This window comes from Rhinopithecus roxellana, chromosome 4 (assembly GCF_007565055.1).
Source record: "Rhinopithecus roxellana isolate Shanxi Qingling chromosome 4, ASM756505v1, whole genome shotgun sequence".
NCBI lineage: Eukaryota > Metazoa > Chordata > Mammalia > Primates > Cercopithecidae > Rhinopithecus > Rhinopithecus roxellana.
Window position 1 is genome coordinate 138,540,883 of NC_044552.1, and position 20,938 is coordinate 138,561,820.

General features: G+C 38.5%; 1 protein-coding gene across 7 annotated transcripts in view; it reads right to left on the reverse strand.

Annotated features, from left to right (window-relative positions):
- The window catches only part of UBE3D (ubiquitin protein ligase E3D), a 189,180-nt gene that overhangs the window by 139,318 nt on the left and 28,924 nt on the right, over nucleotides 1-20,938 (reverse strand). For all 7 annotated transcript variants that reach the window (XR_004056948.1, XM_030929445.1, XM_010358276.2 and 4 more), the window contains 3 exons: nucleotides 7,244-7,313; nucleotides 5,720-5,828; nucleotides 2,274-2,437 (listed from right to left, as the gene is read on the reverse strand). Coding sequence is in view for 6 of the 7 variants with exons in the window: in XM_030929445.1 (XP_030785305.1) it covers nucleotides 2,274-2,437; nucleotides 5,720-5,828; nucleotides 7,244-7,313 (343 nt within the window). In the remaining variant the exon portion in view is untranslated. The remainder of the gene's footprint in view (nucleotides 1-2,273; nucleotides 2,438-5,719; nucleotides 5,829-7,243; nucleotides 7,314-20,938) is intronic.

Here is a 20,938-nt window from a genome sequence, read left to right on the forward strand (position 1 = left end):
CACACACATATATATGATCATATTAACTCACACAATCTCAAGGTCCCATAATAGGCCATCTATAAGCTGAGGAGCAAGGAAGCCAGTCCTAATCCCAAAGCTGAAGAACTTGGAGTCCAATGTTCAAGGGCAAGAAGCATCCAGCACTGGAGAAAGATGTAGGCTGGGAGGCTAAGCCAGTCTAGTCTTTTCATGTTTTTCTGCCTGTTTTATATTCCAGCCATGCTGGCAGCTGATTAGATGGTGCCCACCCAGATTAAGGGTGGGTCTGCCTTTCCCCAGCCCACTGACTCAAATGTTAATCTCCTTTGGCAACACCCTCACAGACACACCTAGGACCAATACTTTGCATCCTTCAATCTAATCAAGTTGACACTTACTATTAACCATCACAGCAAATTAGAATGAAATAAAAACTAGCATTAAATTGAAGAAGAGCAAAATCTCCTATTGATAGCATATTCAATTAGTTGTCATGCTTTTATTTCTCTAACAATACAGCTTTAAAATATATAATGTGAAAACTAGAATCAAAACAGAAGAAAATTACTTACATAATCATAATGTAAGATTCAACATACCTGTCATGAAAGTCCACATTTCAATAAATAGAAAAGATGAATAGAAAGGGTTTTAATAAATTTGATGATATAAACCTAAATATATAAAGATACACACACACACCCACACACACACATCAAAAGAGAATATAATCAATGTACAGCTTAATAGTTGACTATGTATAAGGGCACCAAAAATAAAAAATAAAAACAAAAACAAATCCAAGCCCTCAAAAAGAGTCTCAAAAGCATAAAACTGAGATGCATCCATTGAACATGCCTCAATAAAATATAAGGATAGTGTCAAGTACATCTGTTTCCTTTAGAAGCACATCAGATAGGCAAAAATCAAAATGGAAATTTCAGTTAGAATTCAGGGTAATGGACATTTATAAAAACTTCAGGTGGGAGTATAAATTCATGATACCTTTTTACAAAATAATTTGATATTACCTCTCAAAATTTTAAATGTCCATACCCTTTGACTCAACAATTGTACCTCTAGAAATTCCTATAATATAGAAAACATATAATCAGAAAACAAATATACAAGATTACAACACTAATTATAATAGCAAAAAAGTAATAAACCAAATATCCATTAAAAGAAAAATGGCTAAGTAATTCATAGTACCTTCATTTCATAAAATGTCAAGCACTGACATGGAAAGAATCTCTAAGACATGGGCTTTTTTAAGTGTAAAAAAATACACATGTTTAGGTGCAAAATGAATGGAAAAAGAAGTGGAAGAGTACACAACAAACGTTTTACTTCTGGAGAGGGATATAATTTTACCTTATATATGTCTCTTAGTGTTTGGATCTTTTATGACTGGTACTACTTGCATAAGAAATGTAATTAACTTTTTCAATGTCTTATTTACTTTCCAGAAAAAGACTAAGATCTTTCCGTTCTTAGGACAAATTTGATCAAACCCATCTGAGAGTACAGGACAAGTACAAACTTTGATTCTGTTACAATAAAAATACCTGCTGTTTCCTTTTCTGGGAATGATCTTCCATCAGATATGGCTCAGCACTTCACTTCCTTCAAGTTATCTGCTTAAATATCACTTTATCTAAGGAATCCTTCCTGACTTTGCAATATAAAATGACAACATCCTACTCCCATCCTACCCCTCGCCAACTACCTTACCTTGTTTCATTTTTCACTAGAGTAATTTACTACCAGTATCTTAGTGTGCTCATCTTTAAAGTGGGGATGATAATAGTACCTACCACACAGGTTGTTGTTAGGCTTAAATGACCTATGAGTTCTTAGATGAGTGCCTGACACATAGAAAGAGACATAAGAATCTGTTTTGTTTATGGTCTGCCTTCCCCCATTAGAATAACAATGCTAAGAGGTAGGGGCTGTGTTTTGTTCATTATTGTATCCTGATGCCTGGAAAGTGCTTATTGGTAAATATTCATCACCGTTGAAGTCGGATTTAGTACTGCAGTCATATGTACAGACAGCTTAGATTACAAGAAAAAAACAATAATTTTGGTAAAAGCAAGCTTTCTGCATATTAGCATGAATCATCTGTAATAATTCAACCTATTTTAAACATAAAATATTTAGTAGTATGGCTCCTAGAAGCTTCAAGCAGGGAAGGGGTATAGTGGCATTTAATTCATTAATTTCTTAACACCAACATGACAATAAAAGATAAAACATAATGTGGATGAGAAAACAAATGCACAACTTACTTTTCATTCCTGCTTTTGATGCATGGCTGGTAGAGGACCTTGACAGCACTCCAGGCAGAACTAGAATCTGCTTTCAATGTGTCTTCCAACAATGGGAATTTTTTGATATATTTGGAATTTCTCAATGATTCAATCACCAAACTGTCTGAATTTAAAAGCCACAGCTAAAGATGTGAAGAGAAAGTCCAAGTATAAGAATATTGTCACCTTATCTACATCTTATGACTTTTCAAAAACAAAAAAGAGACTATGAAAATCCCAGAAAAAATAAATATGAGAATCATGTACATAATTTTAAAGCTAGGTAGTCCTTTCAAAATATAACACTTGGTAGAGCAATTGACATAAAGTTAAAAAAAAAAAAAAGACAACTGACTCAGAGAAAATATGCATAAGTAACAACGTTATTATCTATAATATACAGAGCTGCAGTAAGGAGGTAAAACAGCCCCGAGAGAAATACAGGCAAAGAATATGAACAGAATTAACAGAAGAAATAAATGATACATAAACATATATTAGAATCTTAATGTAACTAATAAATGTGAAATTTTGTGCCACCATTTTTCATTGATCAGATTGGCAAATATAAAAGGATTGATAACATCTAGTTCAGAAAAGGGGTTTGAAGTGGGCATTCCAATATACTGCTGGTGGGAAAGTGTTTTGGGATTTGGATGCATGTGATTCACTGAGGGAGAACTCACAGGAGAAAGGAAGTGAAGGAAATGGGATAAGGAAGGGGAAAGAGCTAATTAAGGATATAGAATCATCTGGAGTCTGGTTTCGGCCTGATCCATGGGGGAGTTCTACAGCACGAATCCCACCTACAGAGTTTGTTCTACCTTGAGACAAGAGTCCCTAGCTTTCTGTGCCCCAGGATCAAATCACTGGCAGTGGGCTGACCAAGAAGGGGTAAGTCAGGGAGATGGGATTGTGGCGGACAGGTAACTTCTGGGCAAGGCAACCCCTGTCATCTAAAAAGCAAATCTCTGGAGAAGGGGGCAGCTGTGAGCCATTATTAGCCAACACTGTCAGCAGCTGGGAATGGGTGCACCAACCCAGTATGGGGTCTGGGTGGCACACCAAAAATGCCTACTATAAAAGATAAATTAGTACAACTTTTTTGCAAGGTGATAATTATCTGAGTTTCAAATACACAAATTCTAATACTATATTACATTAGAAAGATCCATTTCTAAAGAAGTACTAAAAGACACAGGCAAAGATTATTTTCATTGCAGTTCAGTCTTATCAGCCATACAGCAAAATTCCAATCATTAAAGAGCCAGACCTATATTTAAACTAACAAAAACAATCCTCAAGATACATACTGTGAAGCAAGCAGGTTGCAGAAAAACACTAATCATGTGATACTGTTTTTTTTTTTTTTTTTTACAAATAAACACCTGTGAGTGTACATAGATATAGTTGTATATGGAAAGAATAAAAATAATGAAGTACACATATCAGACTGTTATTACTGATTGCCTCCTGAATAGTATGATATAGCAAGGCAGGAAAGGGAACACTTTATGTTCTTCGTGGTCCCTGATTGTGTTTCAAGAATATTCTATAAAAAAGAAAAATCTAAATACATGTTAGAAAGTTTCAGAAGTTCCTACTCCTGATTTTCAATTTGAAATCTTAGAATAAAAGAAAAAGTAAAACTGATTTCAGGTAACTGTGAGGTATGTTCCAAATGCCTTTATGAAACTAAAAAGCTAACAGGGAAACATAGTAACAAAAAGGAGGGAAGGGTCTGAGGTTGCTGCTAGGTGTGACTCTGTAGCTGGCCATCCATTATGGGGACCCTATGCTCTTCTAATTGCAGGTAACTTCTATGAAATTGAGCACTTGAGCACCTGGAACAGTGTCTTTCATGTAAGAAGTGCTCCAAACATGTTTACTGGTTGAATAAAATAGATGTAGTAGAGAAGATATTTGGGCTATGATCTTGGTTATCCACATAAATGCTCAAAATTTGTTTCTGAAGGACACTATTTTTAATAGAGGCAGTGTAATATTAGGCTCTAGTGGTACATGCTGGGATGATTGTTAGCCACAAAGCCTCTTCCTCAAAAATGGCCACTGTTTCTCAAATATCACAGAATTAGAGCAATTAAAAACAACAAAAGAAGGCCAGGTATGGTGGCTCATGCCTGTAATCCCACTATAATCCCAACAGTTTGGGAGGCCAAAGTGGGAGGATTACCTCAGCCCAAGAGTTCAAGACCAGCCTGGGCAACATAGCAAGACCTCATCTCCACAAAAAATTAAAAAATTGTCTGGGAATGGTGGAGTAGGCCTGGAGTCTCAGCTATTTAGAAGGCTGAGGTGGGAGGATCACTTTAGCCTGGGAAGTGGAGGCTGTGGTGAGCCATAATCCTGCCACTGCACTCCAGCCTGTGTGACAGAGTAAGACCTTATCTCAAAAAAAAACAAAAAACAAACAGGAGCAATAGGACATATTCTAAACATAAGAGTATGAAATAGAAAAAAAAAAAAAGTGAGACAGAATACTGTTATAGTGACCAAAAAAAAAAAAAATCATTACAAACTGAGAGTAAAAAATCTGATTCTGGCCAGGTGCAGTGGCTCATGCCTGTAATCCCAGCACTTTGGGAGGCCGAGGCCTGTGGATAACGAGGTCAGGAGATCGAGACCATCCTGGCTAACGCGGTGAAACCCCATCTCTACTAAAAAAGTACAAAAAAATTAACTGGGCGTGGTGGCGGGCGCCTGTAGTGCCAGCTACTTGGGAGGCTAAGGCAGGAGAATGGCATGAACCCAGGAGGCTGAGCTTGCAGTGAGCCAAGATCATGCCACTGCACTCCAGCCTGGGGAACAGAGCAAGACTCCATCTCAAAACAAACAAAAAAACCCCCTGATTTTGTGGTATGAGCTTCTAAATAGCAGGAATCAGGAATTTTCTCTGTATCCCTAGTACCTAGCACATAGAGGCACTTGATCATCTGCTATTAAATTAAAGGAGTTTGATTTATGAATTAAACTTATATTAACTGTTTTTTTTTTTTTTAAGATGGAGTCTTGCTCTGTCACCCAGGCTTGAGTGCAGTGGCACCATCTTGGCTCACTGCAACCTCTACCTCCCAACTTTGAATGATTCTCCTGCCACAGCTTCCTGAGTAGCTGGGACTACAGGCGTGGGGCATCCACCAGGCTAATTTTTGTATTTTTAGTAGAGATGGGGTTTCCCCATGTTGGCCAGGCTGGTCTTGAACTCCTGACCTCAAGTGATCCACCCACCTTGGCCTCCCAAAGGGCTGGGATTACAGGCATAAGCCACCATGCCCAGCCTGATATTAACATTTTTAATCACTTATTTTCCACACCTGAGAATTAAGAAAAAAGGATGAAAAAACTAAAGAATTCTGAGACCTTGGATTCCTAGGCTACAAAAGCTGGATAAAATAATTTCTTACCAAGATAAACACTTTGTCGTCCTGACCTTGAATCCTGAATCTAAAAGTGCTTCTAGCAGAGGACAGCTGCACCAGACACTGGGTGATCACGCTCTGGACAAACCGAAACCTGTTTGAACAGAAATCAATTTTCACAATGTGTGTCTCATAATAACTCTAACTGGCAAGATAAGCAAAAAATACCCACAGGATACCTAACAGGCAGAGACATCCACATTCCAGACTTTTCTATGTACTGGTCATTCCCTCACAATCCACACTGATGTGGATTTTAATATATTTTAATGTATTTAGGTTTGCTCCATTCTTCTTAAAATCTATTCTCCAATCCTTAATACACTTTCCACACCAAACCTAACTATTCACTCCTACTGAATAAAAAAAATCATGTTAGAACAAGTCAATACTCCATTTGTGCTGTAGCATATTAAACAGAGAATAACTAACTTACAAAAGAAGGCAAGAAATTTCCTTCCAAACATCAGACAGTATTGTATACATTTTCTTCCATTTGGATCTCCCTAAAGTGTCAGCTCTGAGGTACAGAATCCAAGTATTTACATAACGATAAATTTCAAGGCTATACTCAGATTGCCATAATTTTAGGATATCAACAAATAAACAGGAATAAAGGCATATCATAGTTAACTTGTTTGCAAACTAAGAAGAGTCAAAGAAATAAAAACACTAATAGATTTAGTGACTAAGTACCATGTTTTTAAAACATAGGAGTCATGTGAAACTGACCTATGTTTCAAATTTTAAATAATTCAAATTAAAACCAGAAATTATTCAAAAAACTTATTGGTGACTAGGTGATAAGATTCTAGATATCTGGCACATAGAAATAAGCATAGAAAACTTTCAGAATTAGAAGATTTATAAGAGCACATTTGTCTACAGCACTATATGAGCAAAACATTTTTTTAAATCCTCAAATCTTTTATATGTGTGGTTTGGTTCAACTATCTAAAAGGCTTTCTCTTTCCTTTTCCAAATAAAGAAAGGTATGAATAAAAATGAATTCCCATATCATCAATTGTACTTCCTTTTTCCTAAATTTGGAATTACAAATATATACCATGGAATACTATTTAGCCACAAAAAGGACCGAAATAATGGCATTCACAGCATCCTGGATGTAATTGGAGACTATTATTCTAACTGAAATTACTCAGGAATGGAAAACCAAACATCGTATGTTCTCCTTCATAAGTGGGAACTAAGTTATGAGGATGCAAAGGCATAAGAATAATACAATGGACTTTGAGGACTTGGGGAAAAGGTGGGGGGAGAGGTAAGAGATAAAAGACTACACATTGAGTACAGTGAACACTGACTGATTGGGTGATGGGTGCACCCAAATCTCAGAAATCATCACTATTCATGTAAGCAAACATCATCTGTTCCCAAAAACCTACTAAAATAAAAAATAAATTCAAAACCAAGAAATGAAAAATAAAAAAAAGGGTCTGAATAGTGGAAAAAAAGAAATTACAAATAAATGTAATTTGCTATTTGTACCTTGGTATGATGGGGAAACTCCTCTCAGATGACTGAATGATTATCTCTGTCATGTAAAACTTGGTGGTTTCTAGAAACAAAAAAGAAAATTAAGACTCTCCCCAATACACTAATAATTTTATTGTGGGCCTGTTGACTCCAAATTATGATATTCCAAACTAAATATTAAACATACTGGTAAAATTAATATTCAGTAAACATTTTCCCAAAACTACTCAGTTTCAGAAGACAAAGCATTGGTCACAAGGAGACAGTTCTGAAGCTTCTTTGTCTTTTCAGAAAATAATGCCCAGAGATTCTGCTCACACATATGGAAGATTACAAAAGTTTGTCACATCACAGGCATAGTGTACTTAGATAGAAATTAGTCACTGGGTTTCCTCAATCCTACAGAATAGCTACAAACCTGTAAGTCAATGAAAAAGACTTCTGGTTTGTTTTTGGTTTTGATATACTATTTTCCCAGACAAAGGCAGTTCTAATGGCTTCCACTTGGCCTTTTCTACCATAATAGCCTCAATTTACATGTTGGGGAACTAACACGGGAATTCTGTCAGCTGCTAAGTGTGTTAATTTGAGTTAAGCACTCTGGAATTCGGGAAATAATCACAGGAAGTATTCAGGGATCCACTGGACCCACTGTGAGATGGACCTGAGCTAAACCTCTATTGATCACCTGACCCCATCCCCTACTCTAACTGGAGGGCCACAGTGATGTTTTGGGTCTTCTAGAATTGGTGTTCATTTAGAATCAGTGTCCAGCAGTCCCAAAAGGGGTGATTATTTCCTTTTCCCCAGTGCACATGGGGAACTGTTACCCTGAGAAAGGCCATGGTTCCCTTTGTGGAAGGCTGGGAGAAAGATTAACAGTATAAATTTTAGGTAACATACTAGGGCTTTTCATTGAGGACATCTGCCCTTTCCTTCATTCAAGGTTTCCTGGGTCTACAAAGGCTCAAGTGTGAGAATTGAGGGGCCAGGACTCTCTGTTTTTATGATTCAAGCTCGACTTTTATTCACTTGACATAGAACTTTCTGCTTATACAAATCAAGTAAGATTTTAGCAGGCTTGCTATCTATTTCACTTCTAGACAACACCATGATCAACTAGCAAACACCATATGACTGAATAACTTAGATTATTCCAATTGTTGCCTTGACTTTCTGTCCATTACGCTAACTATACCCACCTTGCCTTTGATGTTTGAGTCCTCCTAACTGAAAAGGGGTTTTTACTCATAGCATCCCAAAACACAGATGCGGTGAACCTCACGTTAGAATCTACCCAGAATCTCAATGACTCTATTGATGTACAATTCTCACTAAATCTGGTTACCTGATTGCTTACAGAAAAATTTAAATAGATATTTAATAGACATAAATGTGAACACAACCACGTTGGAGTTCTAAAAAAATCTAAGAAAAAGTTTAATCTCACTAACAATGAAGAAAATGTACATCAAAATAACATTTTTTGCATCAAACAAAATATTTTAAAATGATAAGGTGTAGTGCTGGATACACTTATTCACAGAGATGGATATGCTTATTCACACACTGCTGTGAGAATTGAAAATGACAGACTTCTGGAAAGCCACTTGGCAAAGGCCTTAAAATTGTGTATGTAGGACTGGGTGCCTACATATACAATCACACCTCATGCCTGTAATCCCAGCACTTTGGGAGGCCGAGGCAGGCAGATCACCTGGGGTCAGGCGTTTGAGACCAGCCTGGCCAACATGGTGAAACCCTGTCTCTACTGAAAATACAAAAACTAGCTAGGTGCAGTGACTCATGCCCGTAGTTCCAGCTACTTAGGAGGGTGAGGCAGGAGAATTGCTTGAAACCGGGAGGCGGATGTTGCAGTGAGCTGAGATCACGCCACTGCACTCCAGCCTGGGTGACAGAATGTGACTCTGTCTTAAAGACAGACAAACAAACAAACAAACCAAAAATTGTATATGTATTGTGACACCATAATTAAACATATAAGAATTTATTTCAAAAAAATACTCACTGGTATATGAAAACACTTATCTATAGTGATACTCATAATAATAGCAATAGAAAAATACTGAAAACAAGTGTCTAAAAATTGAGGATGGGTTAAACAGATATTCAGGCAACATAATTCCATGCATGTTTCAAATTTTAAATAGGTCAAATTAAAACCAGAAACAATTAAAAATGAGGCTGTCATTAAAAATGGTGTTGTTGGCCAGGTACAGTGGCTCACACTTAATCCCAGCACTTTGGAAGGCCAAGCCAGGAGGATCACTTGAAGCCCAGGAGTTTGAGACCATCCTGGACAACAAAGCAACAACCTGTCTCTACAAAAAAAAAAAAATCTTTTAAAAATTAGCCAGGCTGTGGCATGTGCCTCTAGTTCCAGTTACTTGGGAAGCTGAGGCAAGAGGATTGTTTGAGCCCAGAAGTCTGAGGCTTCAGTGAACTACAGCCTGAGAGACAGAGTAAGATCCCATCTCTTAAAAAATAAAATAAAATAGTGTTGTCAAACAACTTTTAATAAGACAGAAAGTTATTTTTTGAAAAAGTGTGTAATTGCTTAATATTACACACAGAAAAAGTCAAAAAAATAGTTTCATAGATTAATATATAGAGAGCCATGACAGATTTACCAATTTCTCCTTGAAGATCTGTCAATATTTACTATTTTAAAGTCATGTTGTTACACAAACTAAATCTTTTTAACTTTATGAAATGACTAGGTATGTATGTATGTATGCATGTATTTATTTACTTATTTAAGACAGGTGTTGCTCTGTTGCCCAACTAGAGTACAGTGGTGTGATCATAGCTCACTGTAACCTCGAACTCCTGGGCTTCAGTGATCCTTCAGCGTCAGCCTCTTGAGTAGCTAGGACTACTACAGGCATGCACCACCATGCCCGGTTAATTTTTTGTAGAGACGAGGTTTCACTATGTTGCCTCGGCTGGTCTCAAGGGATCCTCTCATCTCCGCCTCCCAAAGTAGAAGTGACCCTTTTTATTCCTGTGTGTTGTTAATCTATAATTTAATTACATTATTTTAATCCCACAAGTATTATTTCTATTGCTTTACAGTTAATATTCATTTAAGCGTTATCTGAATATTCACTATTTTATCAAGTCTTATTGAACTTAGTTAGACCTTCTATGTGGGATCATTTTCTTCTACCCGAGTACAGGTAGAATTTCTTTTCATAAGAAACCACTATGGGCCAGGCACGGTGGCTCACGCCTGTAATCCCAGCACTCTGGGAGGCTGAGGCGGGCGGATCACGAGGTCAGGAGTTCAAGACCAGCCTGGCCAACACTGGTGAAATCCCATCTCTACTAAAAATATAAAAATTAGCCGGGAGTGGTGGTGCATGTCTGTAATCCCAGTTACTTGGAAGGCTAAGGCAGGAGAATCGCTTGAACCCAGGAGGCAGAGGTTTCAGTGAGCCAAGACCGCGCCACTGCGCTCCAGCCTGGCGATGGAGCGAGACTCCATCTCAAAAAAAATAAATAAAAATAAAAAATAAAAAAACCATTAGTATTGAATTATCCCAGTTTGTGTTTGTCAGAAAACATATTTGTCTCAGCCTTCACTCTTAAAGGAAATTTTCACTTGAGATTAAGTCCTAGGATCAAGAGTTATTTGCACACATTGGCAATTTTGTTCCACTGTCTTCGGACTTCCATTACTGCTGTTCCTTTGAAGGAACTCTGTCATTTTTCTTTAGCTGCATTTAAGATTTTCTCCACTTTTTATTCCACAGTATTACTTGCATGTGTCTAGGTATGGATTTATTGTTATTTTTCTTGCTAGGGCTTCACCGAATTAGAAATCACTAGGTCCCTTGAATCTACAGATTGCTGTTCTTCATCACTTTTGTAAAATTCTGAACAATTATCTCTTCAAATATTGCCCATGCTCCTTTCTTTTCCTCCTGGAAGTCTGATTAAACATGCATTGGATAGTCGATGTTCTACGTCTCTTACTCTCTCTTCTATATTTTTTGCCTTTTGTCTCTCTGTGCTACATAATAGGTTTTCCTTGTCATCTATCTTTTGTTTGATAATTCTGTCTTCAAGTTGTACCTAATCTGGTGTTAAACCACTGGCTGAGTTTTTAATATCAATTATAACACTTTTTAAGAAATTTTATTGTGGGTCTTTCCTAAATATACTTACTGTTACAGTTTCCTTTTCCTTTCAGCTACCTTCACACCTTTCATATTGCTAAATATGCTAAGCACGGTAGTTTTACGGTTTACACATAATTCCAATAAGTAGTCTATTTGATTTAATTCTTGTTGGTGGAAGTCTGGTTTACTTGTGTGCCTATTTATCCTTGGTTGCATGATGAATACTATACCTGATCTCACAAATAAAAAAATTATTTGTGAGAATAATATGTGTTTTACAATGGAGATATTTCCTTACAAAGGTGATTTTGCCAGGCACCTGGCAAATGTCTAGAACAAGGTAAACTAAACCAAGTTCAATACTTGAAATTCCCTAAAGTCCCAAAGGATTGATCTCTGTCTATAATTCCACGGGGCTGTTCTATTTCCAATTCACCCTCACTGTTAGGGCACAACATTTAGGGTCTCATATTTTTGTGAGGTTCTCCTCTTGAGTAGTCTCTCATTTTTGCCCTTCTCAAAACAAAAGTTCTAATTTTGTAGAATGGGCAAATTGCAAAGAAAATGTGGCTTGAATTTTGTGCTTACGTCTTTTGAGTTTGCTTTTGTGGTAATTTACCCCCATTATTTTTCATTCTCCCTGATTTTTATTCCTTCCTGTAGTTTCCAGTTACCATCTGGTATCTTTCGTATCAGCCTGAAGAACTTCCTTTATCATTTCTTGTATAGCAGGTACGCTGTTAATCCATTATATCCATGAATTTATTTGGAAACATCCTTATTTTGCCTTCATTTTTGAGTGATAGTTATGTTAGATACAGCATTGTTGGTTGTCACATCTTTTTCCCCCCAGCACTCCACATACCTTATTTCAGAGTCTTTTCGATGTCATTATTTCTATTGGAAGTTCATCTTAATTGTATTGTGAAATCTCTTACATATGAGGTTTTGTTTTTCTCTTTCTACTTTAAAAATTCTCTCTTCATCTTTCAACAGATTGACGACAACATGCCTGAGAGAAGTGTTTTTGTGTTTATCCTAGTACAGGTTCATCGAAATTCTTAGATCTGAAAGTCAGTATTTTTTCAACAGTTTGCCAAGTTTTCAGCCAGTTTTTTCTACAATTTTTTTCTGACCCTTTCGATTTCTCTTCATCATTTGAGACTCTATTTACACATTTGTTGAAATACCTGATACTGTCCCACAAATTGGAAGTTCTCTTCATTTTGTTTCAGACTTTTTTTGTTTGGCTAATTTGGATTAATCTATAGTTCAATAATTTTTTTAATCTTTTGTCATCTCAGGTCTGTGCTTTAGATCATCTGGTGAATTTTTCTTTATGGTTACAGTACATTTTAATTCTAGAATTACCAATTTATTTTTCTTTGATTTTTTTTCTAATTTATTGAGATTTGCTATCTGTTCAAAGCTTTTCTTAAAACGTTATTTGCCATATTTATAATAGCTGCTTCTACATGTTTGTCTGCTCAGTCGAATATTTGTGTTTACTACCTATTTATTAAGTCCTTTCATATGAAGGACAAAAGAATGTTGAGTATGAAACATTCTTTTCAGTTTCTTTGCACACCTAATTATTTTTAGACAGAAGCAGGACATTGTGTGCAATATGTTGTAGCAACTGTGGATTTTGTTTTGCTCTTCTGATGGCTGCTGGTTATTGGTTGGGATAGCAATCAACTGACTGGCCTGGACTTGAACTGTGAAATGTATCTCCTCACAGTGTGTAGCCACTAATGTCTCTACTCAGTTTTAATTTTTTTTTTTAGTCTGCTTCCCTAGCAAGTATCCACTGTACCTGCATAGGTTAGCTGTCAGCAAATAATTTTGGGCAAGGCTCTACTCAAATACCTCAAGCCAGTAAGGCTTCTTACAAAAATTACCTTCTGCTACCCAAGTTGTATGTGGATTGAGGAATGCAATCAAAGTCACAGCAAATTCACAGGTCCCCCTAAGCTTTCGATTCTTACTGAAAATACATACAATAAATACTCCCTACCATTTTTTTGCATGTATGCAGGGTTTAGCAGTCAGCTAGAGTTGTGTTAGGGCAGAGAAGTTATCCCAGCCCTTCTATCATCTTTTGTGCAGCAGGTGGTTTTTGTATTGCTATAAATACCTGAGGCTAATTAAAAAAAAAAAAAAAAAAAAAAAAAAAAAAAAAAAAGACGTTTCTGATATGGTTTGGCTGTGTCTCTACTCAAATCTCATCTTAAATTGTAGCTCCCATAATTGCCATTTATCATGTGAGCGACCCAGTGGGAGGTAATTAAACCATAGGGGTGTGTTTTTCCCATATCATGTTCTCATGATAATGAATAAGTCTCATGAGATCTGATGGTTTTATAAAAGACGGTTCCCCTGCACAAGCTCTCTTGCCTGCCACCATGTAAGACCTGCCTTTCCTCCTCCTTCACCTTCTGCCATGATTGTGAGGCCTCCTCAGCCATGTGGAACTGTGAGTCCATTAAACTTCTTTTTCTTTATAAATTACCCAGTCTCAGGTATGTCTTTATTAGCAGCATAAGAACAGACTAATACAGTAAATTGGTACTGGTAGAGTGGGGTGCTGCTGTAAGGATACTGGAAAATGTGGAAGCAACTTTGGAACTTGGGTAACAGGCAGAGGCTGGAACAGTTTAGAGGGCTCAGAAGAAGACAGGAAAATATGGGAAAGCTTGAAACTTCCTAGAGACTTGGAGGGCTCAGAAGATAAGAAAACGGGGAAAAATTTGAACCTTCCTAGAGACTTGTTGAATGGTTTTGACCAAAATGCTGATAGTGATATGGACAATAAAGTCCAGGCTGAGGCGGTCTCAGAGAGAGAGATGAGGAATTTGTTCGGAACTGGAGCAAGGGTGACTCTTGCTACGCTTTAGGAAAGAAACTGGCAGCATTTTGTCCCTGCCCTAGACATCTGTGGAATTTTGAACTTGTGAGAGATAATTTAGGGTATCTGGTGGAAGAAATTTCTTCCTTTGTTTTTTTGAAACTGGGTCTCACTCTGTTGCTCAGGCTGGAATGCAATGGTGTAATATCAGCTCACTGCAACCTCTGCCTCCCAAATTCAAGTGATTCTCATGCCTCAGCCTCCTAAGTAGCTGGGACTACAGGTGTGCACCAATATGCCTGGCTAATATTTGTATTTTTTGGTAGAGACGGGGTTTCACCATGTTGACTAGGCTGGTCTTGAACTCCTGACCTCAAGTGATCTACCTGCCTCGGCCTCCCAAAGTGTTGAGAGCCACGATACCCAGCCTGGCGGAAGAAATTTCTAACCAGCAAAGCATTCAACTGGTGACAGAGCATAAAAGTTTGGAAAATTTGTAGTTGGACGATTAGGTAGAAAAGAAAAACCCATTTTCTGGGGGGAAATTCCAGCCTGCTTGAATCTTGCATCAGCATGACCTGGATGTGAGACACAAAGTCAAAGGAGAAATTCAAGCCACTTGCATCAGCGTGATCTAGATGTGAGACATGAAGTCAAAGGAGATCATTTTGGAGTTTTAAGATTTGACTGCTTTGCTGGATTTCGGACTTCCATGGGGCCTTGCATTCAAGCCTGCTTGAATTTCTACTGCTGCAGAAATTTGCACAAGTAACAAGAAACCAAATGTTAACCACTAAGACAATGGGGAAAGTGACTCCAGGGCATGTCAGAGACCTTTGCAGCAGCTCCTCCCATCACAGGCCTGGAGGCCTAGAAGGAAAAAATGGTTTGCTGCTGTGCACAGCCTAGGGACTTGGTGCCCTGTGTCCCAGTCACTCTAGCCATGGCTAAAAGGGGCCAAGGTAGAGTTTGGGGCCTGGCTTCAGAGGTTACAAGCCTCAAGCCTTGGCAACTTCCATGGGTGTTAAGCCTGTGGGTGCACAGAAGTTAAGAGCTGAGGTTTGGGAACCTCCACCAAGATTTCTGAGACTGTATGGAAATGCCTGGATGTCCAGGCAGAGGTGTGCTGCAGGGCTGCAGCCCTCATGGAGAACCTCTGTTAGGGCAGTGCAGAAGGGAAAGGTGGGGCGGGAGCTTCCACATAGAGTTCCCACTGTGGCACTGCCTGGCAGAGCTGTGAGAAGAGGGCCACCATCTTCCAGACCCCAGAATGACAGATCCACAGACGGTTTACACCGTATGCCTAGAAAAGCCACAGTAACTCAAAAACAGTACATGAAAGAAGTTGGGTGGGGATGTATCCTGCAAAACCACAAGGCCAGAGCTGTTCCAGGCCATGGGAGCCCACCTCTTGCATCAGTGTGACCTGGATGGGAGACGTGAAGTCAAAAGAGATCATTTTGGAGCTTTAAGGTTTGACTGCTTTGCTGGATTTCGGATTTGCATGGGACCTTTAGCCCCTTTGATTTGGCCAATTTCTTCCATTTGGAGTGGGTGTATTTACCCAATGCCTGTACCCCCATTTTATCTAGGACCTAACTTGTTTTTGATTTTACAGTCTCATAGGCGGAAGGGACTTGCCTTGTCGATGATGAGACTTTGGACTTAGACTTTTCAGTTAATGCTGAAATGAGTTAAGACTCTGGAGGACTGTTAGGAAGGCATGATTGGTTTTGAAATGTGAGGACATCAGATTTGGGAGTAGCCAGGGACAGAATGATACGGTTTGGCTGTGTCCCACCCAAATATCATCTTGAATTGTTGCTCCCATAATCCCCATGTGTCATGGGAGGGACCCAGTGGGAATTCACTGAATCATGGGGGCAGGGTTTTTCTGTCCTGTTCTTGTGATAGTAAGTCTCACAAGAGCTGATGGTTTTATAAAGGGCAGTTCCCCTGCACACTCTCTGTTGCCTAACGCCAATGCCGTGTAAAACGTGTCTTTGTCCCCCTTCACCTTTTGCCATGATTGTGAGACCTTCCCAGCCATGTGATACTGTGAGTCAATTAAACCTTTTTCTTTATAAATTACCCAGTCTCGGGTATGTGTTAACAGCATGAGAACAGACTAATATAGTTTCATTGTCTCATGGTTCTCCAGGCTGTACAGGCAAGCCTCCAGTATTTGCTTGGCTTCTGGTAAGGACCTTGGGAACCTGACAATCATGGTGGAAGGCAAAGAAGGAGCAAGGTGTCTCACATGGTGAAAGCAGGGATGAGAGAGAGAGGAAAGAGGTGCCACACACTTTGAAATAACCAGATCTCATAAGCATTCACTCACTATCATGAGGACAGCACCAAGACATTCATGAGGGATCTGACCCATTATGCAAACACCTCCCACCACACCCTACCTCAAAAATTGGGGATTACATTTTATTATTTTAAATTGGGGATTACACTCTATTATTATTTTATTATTTTATGAGATTTAAAGGAGACAAACATCAGAACTATATCTCTGATATGGTTTGGATCTGTGTCCCCACCCAAATCTCCTGCTGTATTGTAATCCCTAATGTTGGAGGTGGGACCTGATGGGAGGTGACTGGATTATGACAGTGGGTCCTTCATGAATGCTTTAGCACCATCACCCTGGTGCTGTACTTGTGATGGTGAGTGAGTGACTTCTTACAAGATCTACTTGTTTAAAAGTGTGTAGCACCTCCCCTCATTCTCTCTTGCTACTGCTTCCACTATGTGAGATGCCTCACTCCTCCTCTGTTTTGTGCCATGATTGTAAGTTTCCTGAGGCCTCCTCAAAACCAGAAGCTGCTATGCTTCCTGTACAGCCTGCAGCACCATAAGCCAATTAAACCTATTTTCTTTATAAATTACCCAGTCTTGGGTATTTCTTTATAGTAATGTGAGAATGGACTAATACAATGACTTTGTTTCCAAAATATCCTCCTTAGAATTTCTGCTTTCTCCACCACCTACCCTAAACCAAACCCACCATGTATAGACAGTAAAGCTGTGGGCTTTTCCTGCCCGAGTTGGAAAGATATAAGGTGGCAAGGTCCGTCTGCCTCCCCAGGCAAAAAAAAATTACAAACTTGCTATTCTTTCCCAATACAGTAGCAGTTTTCCATTACTTAAATAGTTCTAAAACTGTTGTTTCACTTTTGTTCATTTTCTAGTGCCCTAATATGGTTATTAATTTTTAAAATTGTCCAGTTTTGTACATGTTTTCTACAGAATAAAGTTACCCATTCTCTTCATGACACTATTTTGGGAAGTGGAATCCTAGTGATTTACTTTTAGAACAGATGTGGGTATAGATCTCTTATACCACCCCACACACAAACTCACACATATTGACCTCCTAATATACTTTTGTATCACACTACAATGTTTAGTAAAGTGAATATTCAGTGTTTACATTATTATTACCATAATACTACAATGGAGCTGTTTCTTTTCTTGTTCAACCTTTTTTTTTTTTTTCTTTCTGCAGTGAATAACTGCTTCAATCACCTTTTAGCTAATTCTTTCCATATAATGAAATGGTTTGTCTCGAGATTATCTGTCACATGTTGATATGGTTTGGCTCTGTGTCCCCATGCAAATCTCATTTCAAGTTGTAATCCCCACGTGTTAAAGTTGGGGCCTGGTGGGAAGTGATTGGATCATGGGGGTGGTTTCTAATGGTTTAGCACCATCACCCCAGTCTCATGATAGAGTTCTCACAAGATCTGATGGTTTAAAAGTGTGTGGCAGTTCCCTGCTCTCTCTCTCCTGCCCCCTTGTGAAGAAGGTGCTTGCTTCTTCTTTGCTTTCTGCCATGACTGTAAGATTCCTGAGACCTTCCCAGCCATGTAGAACTGCGAGTCAATTAAACCTCTTTTCTTTACAAATTACCCAGTCTCAAGTAGTTACTTACAACAGTGTGAAAATGGACTAATACACATGTGGTCAAACAAATCAAATAATTTATCAATTCCATTTATAACTTAAAAAAAAAAATCAGCCATGTATGTTGGCTCATGCCTGTAATCCCAGCACTTGGAAGGTTGAGGCAGGAGGATCACTTGAGTCCTGGAGTTTAAGATCAGCCTAGGCAACATAGGGAGACCCCATTTCTACAAAAAATTAAAAATTAGTCAGACATGGTGGTATGCACCTGTGGTCCCAGCTACTTGGGAGGCTGAGGTGGGAGGATCACTTGAGCCCGGGAGGTTGAGGCTGCCATGAGCCATGATCATGCCACTGCACTCCAGCCTGGGCAACAGAGTGAGACTATGTCTCAAAAAAGAAATCTCTATTGCAATCTTCTCTCCCATTTGCTTCAATCTAGGCTGCTATTCTCTAGGCCTGCTGCCCACTCCTTACCCTGGGACTTCCTTATCCTGCTCTCTTCCTAGATTGAATCTCTAGTTTTGGTGATTTATATTTTATGGTGAATTACTAAGAAAAATAAACCTTTGAGAATTGTGTTTTGATACTTTGTTATTTGCAAAATGGCTTTTATTATTTTCATATTTGACTGATAGCTTGACTGTATACAGAATTCTGGGCTGAAAATCTTTTTCCTTTCAAATTATGAAGGCACTGCTTCACTGTTTTCTGGCTTTCTGCTCTGGTGTTAAGACGTTCAATGCTATTCTAATTCTTAATCTGTCTTATATTAACTGCCTTTTTCCCTCTGGAAACTTCATCTTTGGTGTTCTGAAATTACTCATTGCTGTGGCCTGAGGTGGCTTCCTTGCTATTCCTCTACTAATTACAGCGGGTACTTAGTGGACCCTTTCAGTCAAGAAACTGAAGTCCTAGCTCTGGAAAATAGTCTTGTATTTTTATTATTGGATAATTTCCTACATTCTGTTGTCTCTATTCTCTCTTTCTAGAATTTCTATAAGCTAGATGTTGGTTGTCCTGAAAGGCTCAATTTACTTATTCATTCGACAAATACTTACTGGGTACTCACTATGTGCCAGACGTTACACTAAGTGCTGAGATTACAGTGATAGACAAGATAGACAATGTCTCTACCTTCAGGAAACTTAACTGATTATATATATTTTTTGTACTTCTTTAATTTTAATTTTCTTTTCTTTTTTTTTTTTTTTTGAGATGGAGACTTGCCCTGTTGCTCAGGCTAGAGTGCAGTGGCGCGATCTTAGCTCACTGTAACCTTCGCCTCCTGGGTTCAAGCAATTCTCCTGCCTCAGCCTCCCTAGTAGCTGGGATTACAGGCGCATGTCACCACGCCTGGCTAATTTTTGTGTTTTTGGTAGAGACGGGGTTTCACCATGTTGGCCAAGCTGGTCTTGAGCTCCTGACCTCAGGTGATCTGCCCATCTCGGCCACCCGAAGTGCTGGGTGTGAGCCTCTGTGCCTGGCCTCTTCTTTAATTTTCAATCTCTGTCTTTTGGTTTTAATTTCTGACCTAATTATTTACTTTTATCTTCCAATTCTTTAATTTTTTCTTCTGAAGCTATTATTTTTTTAAATTCCACATTCTCTGAATATGGAAGCAACATTAGTTTATTTCTTCAAGGGCATTTTATTTTTTTGAAGATTTTCTTCTGCTGCATACATAATGTGTTTCTTCTCAGTGCTTTTAATTTGCTTGCTTAATAATTTAATTGCCTTGGTTTCTTTTTTGTTGGAGATTTCCTCAAATATTTGGTGAGTCTCAATAATTCATTTCAATTTTAGTGTAAGGCAGTGAAATGCTGAGAGAAAGTTCTTGGGTATAGGTACAAGGTTTGTTGACAGCAGGATGAATGAATATAAGCTCTTTTTTTTAAGAGATGGAGTCTCCCTATGTTCTCCAGGCTGAAGTGCAGTGGTTATTCATAGGTGCAATAATAGTGCACTACAGCCTCAAACTCCTGGGCTCAAGTGACCCTCCTGCCTCAGACTGCCAAGTAGCTGGGACTACAGGCATGTACCACTGTGCTCAGCTTAACCTCATTTTTGTTGAACATCGATGTTACCTCATTTTTGGTTGAATGTTACCGAAGAATCAGTTTCTATAAATCTTTTCTCTAGTTGGTATTCTTCCATTATTCAAAAAAAATGGGTGTAGGGGAGATCTTCCAATCTCCAACCTTGAGGATTATAGAAGCAAGTTGAAAATGAAGTGGGAAACCTAGAAGTGTAGTAGCTCTATATATACACTTTGAAACAATCATCCTGCTTCCAGCTCCTTGCCTCAGACTGCTTTCCCTGTTACCTGCTGCCTCCAAATTCTGACCTGTTTTGGGGCTCTACAGAGATTATTGGCCCACTCCTTATCCAAATGATCTACAGACACCAAAGCTGCAGCTCCCTCTAGGCTGCCAACTGTGTTCCAAAAAAATTTGTTTACATCTCTTGTTTATGTCATTGTCATATCTTCTCCATTTCTTTGCCTTTGTTGATATACATCTTTTCATTCCTTAACTGACATTTAACAGGACTTCAGGGAGAAAATAATTTAAAGATCAATTCACCTTATTTAACCAGAAGGCTTAATATTTTCTAAGGTGTTGCTTCAGGAGCTTGCTTTCATTTTCCAAAAATGACGTTAAGGATGGTATCATTTACTAACTCATTTTTCCTTTCTGGCTCACCGTGAACAAGTAACTACTTATAAGATTTTGATGATTAAACAAATAAGTAAACAAACAAACAAACAAAAAACCATCATCTGCCTTCCCTTAAGTA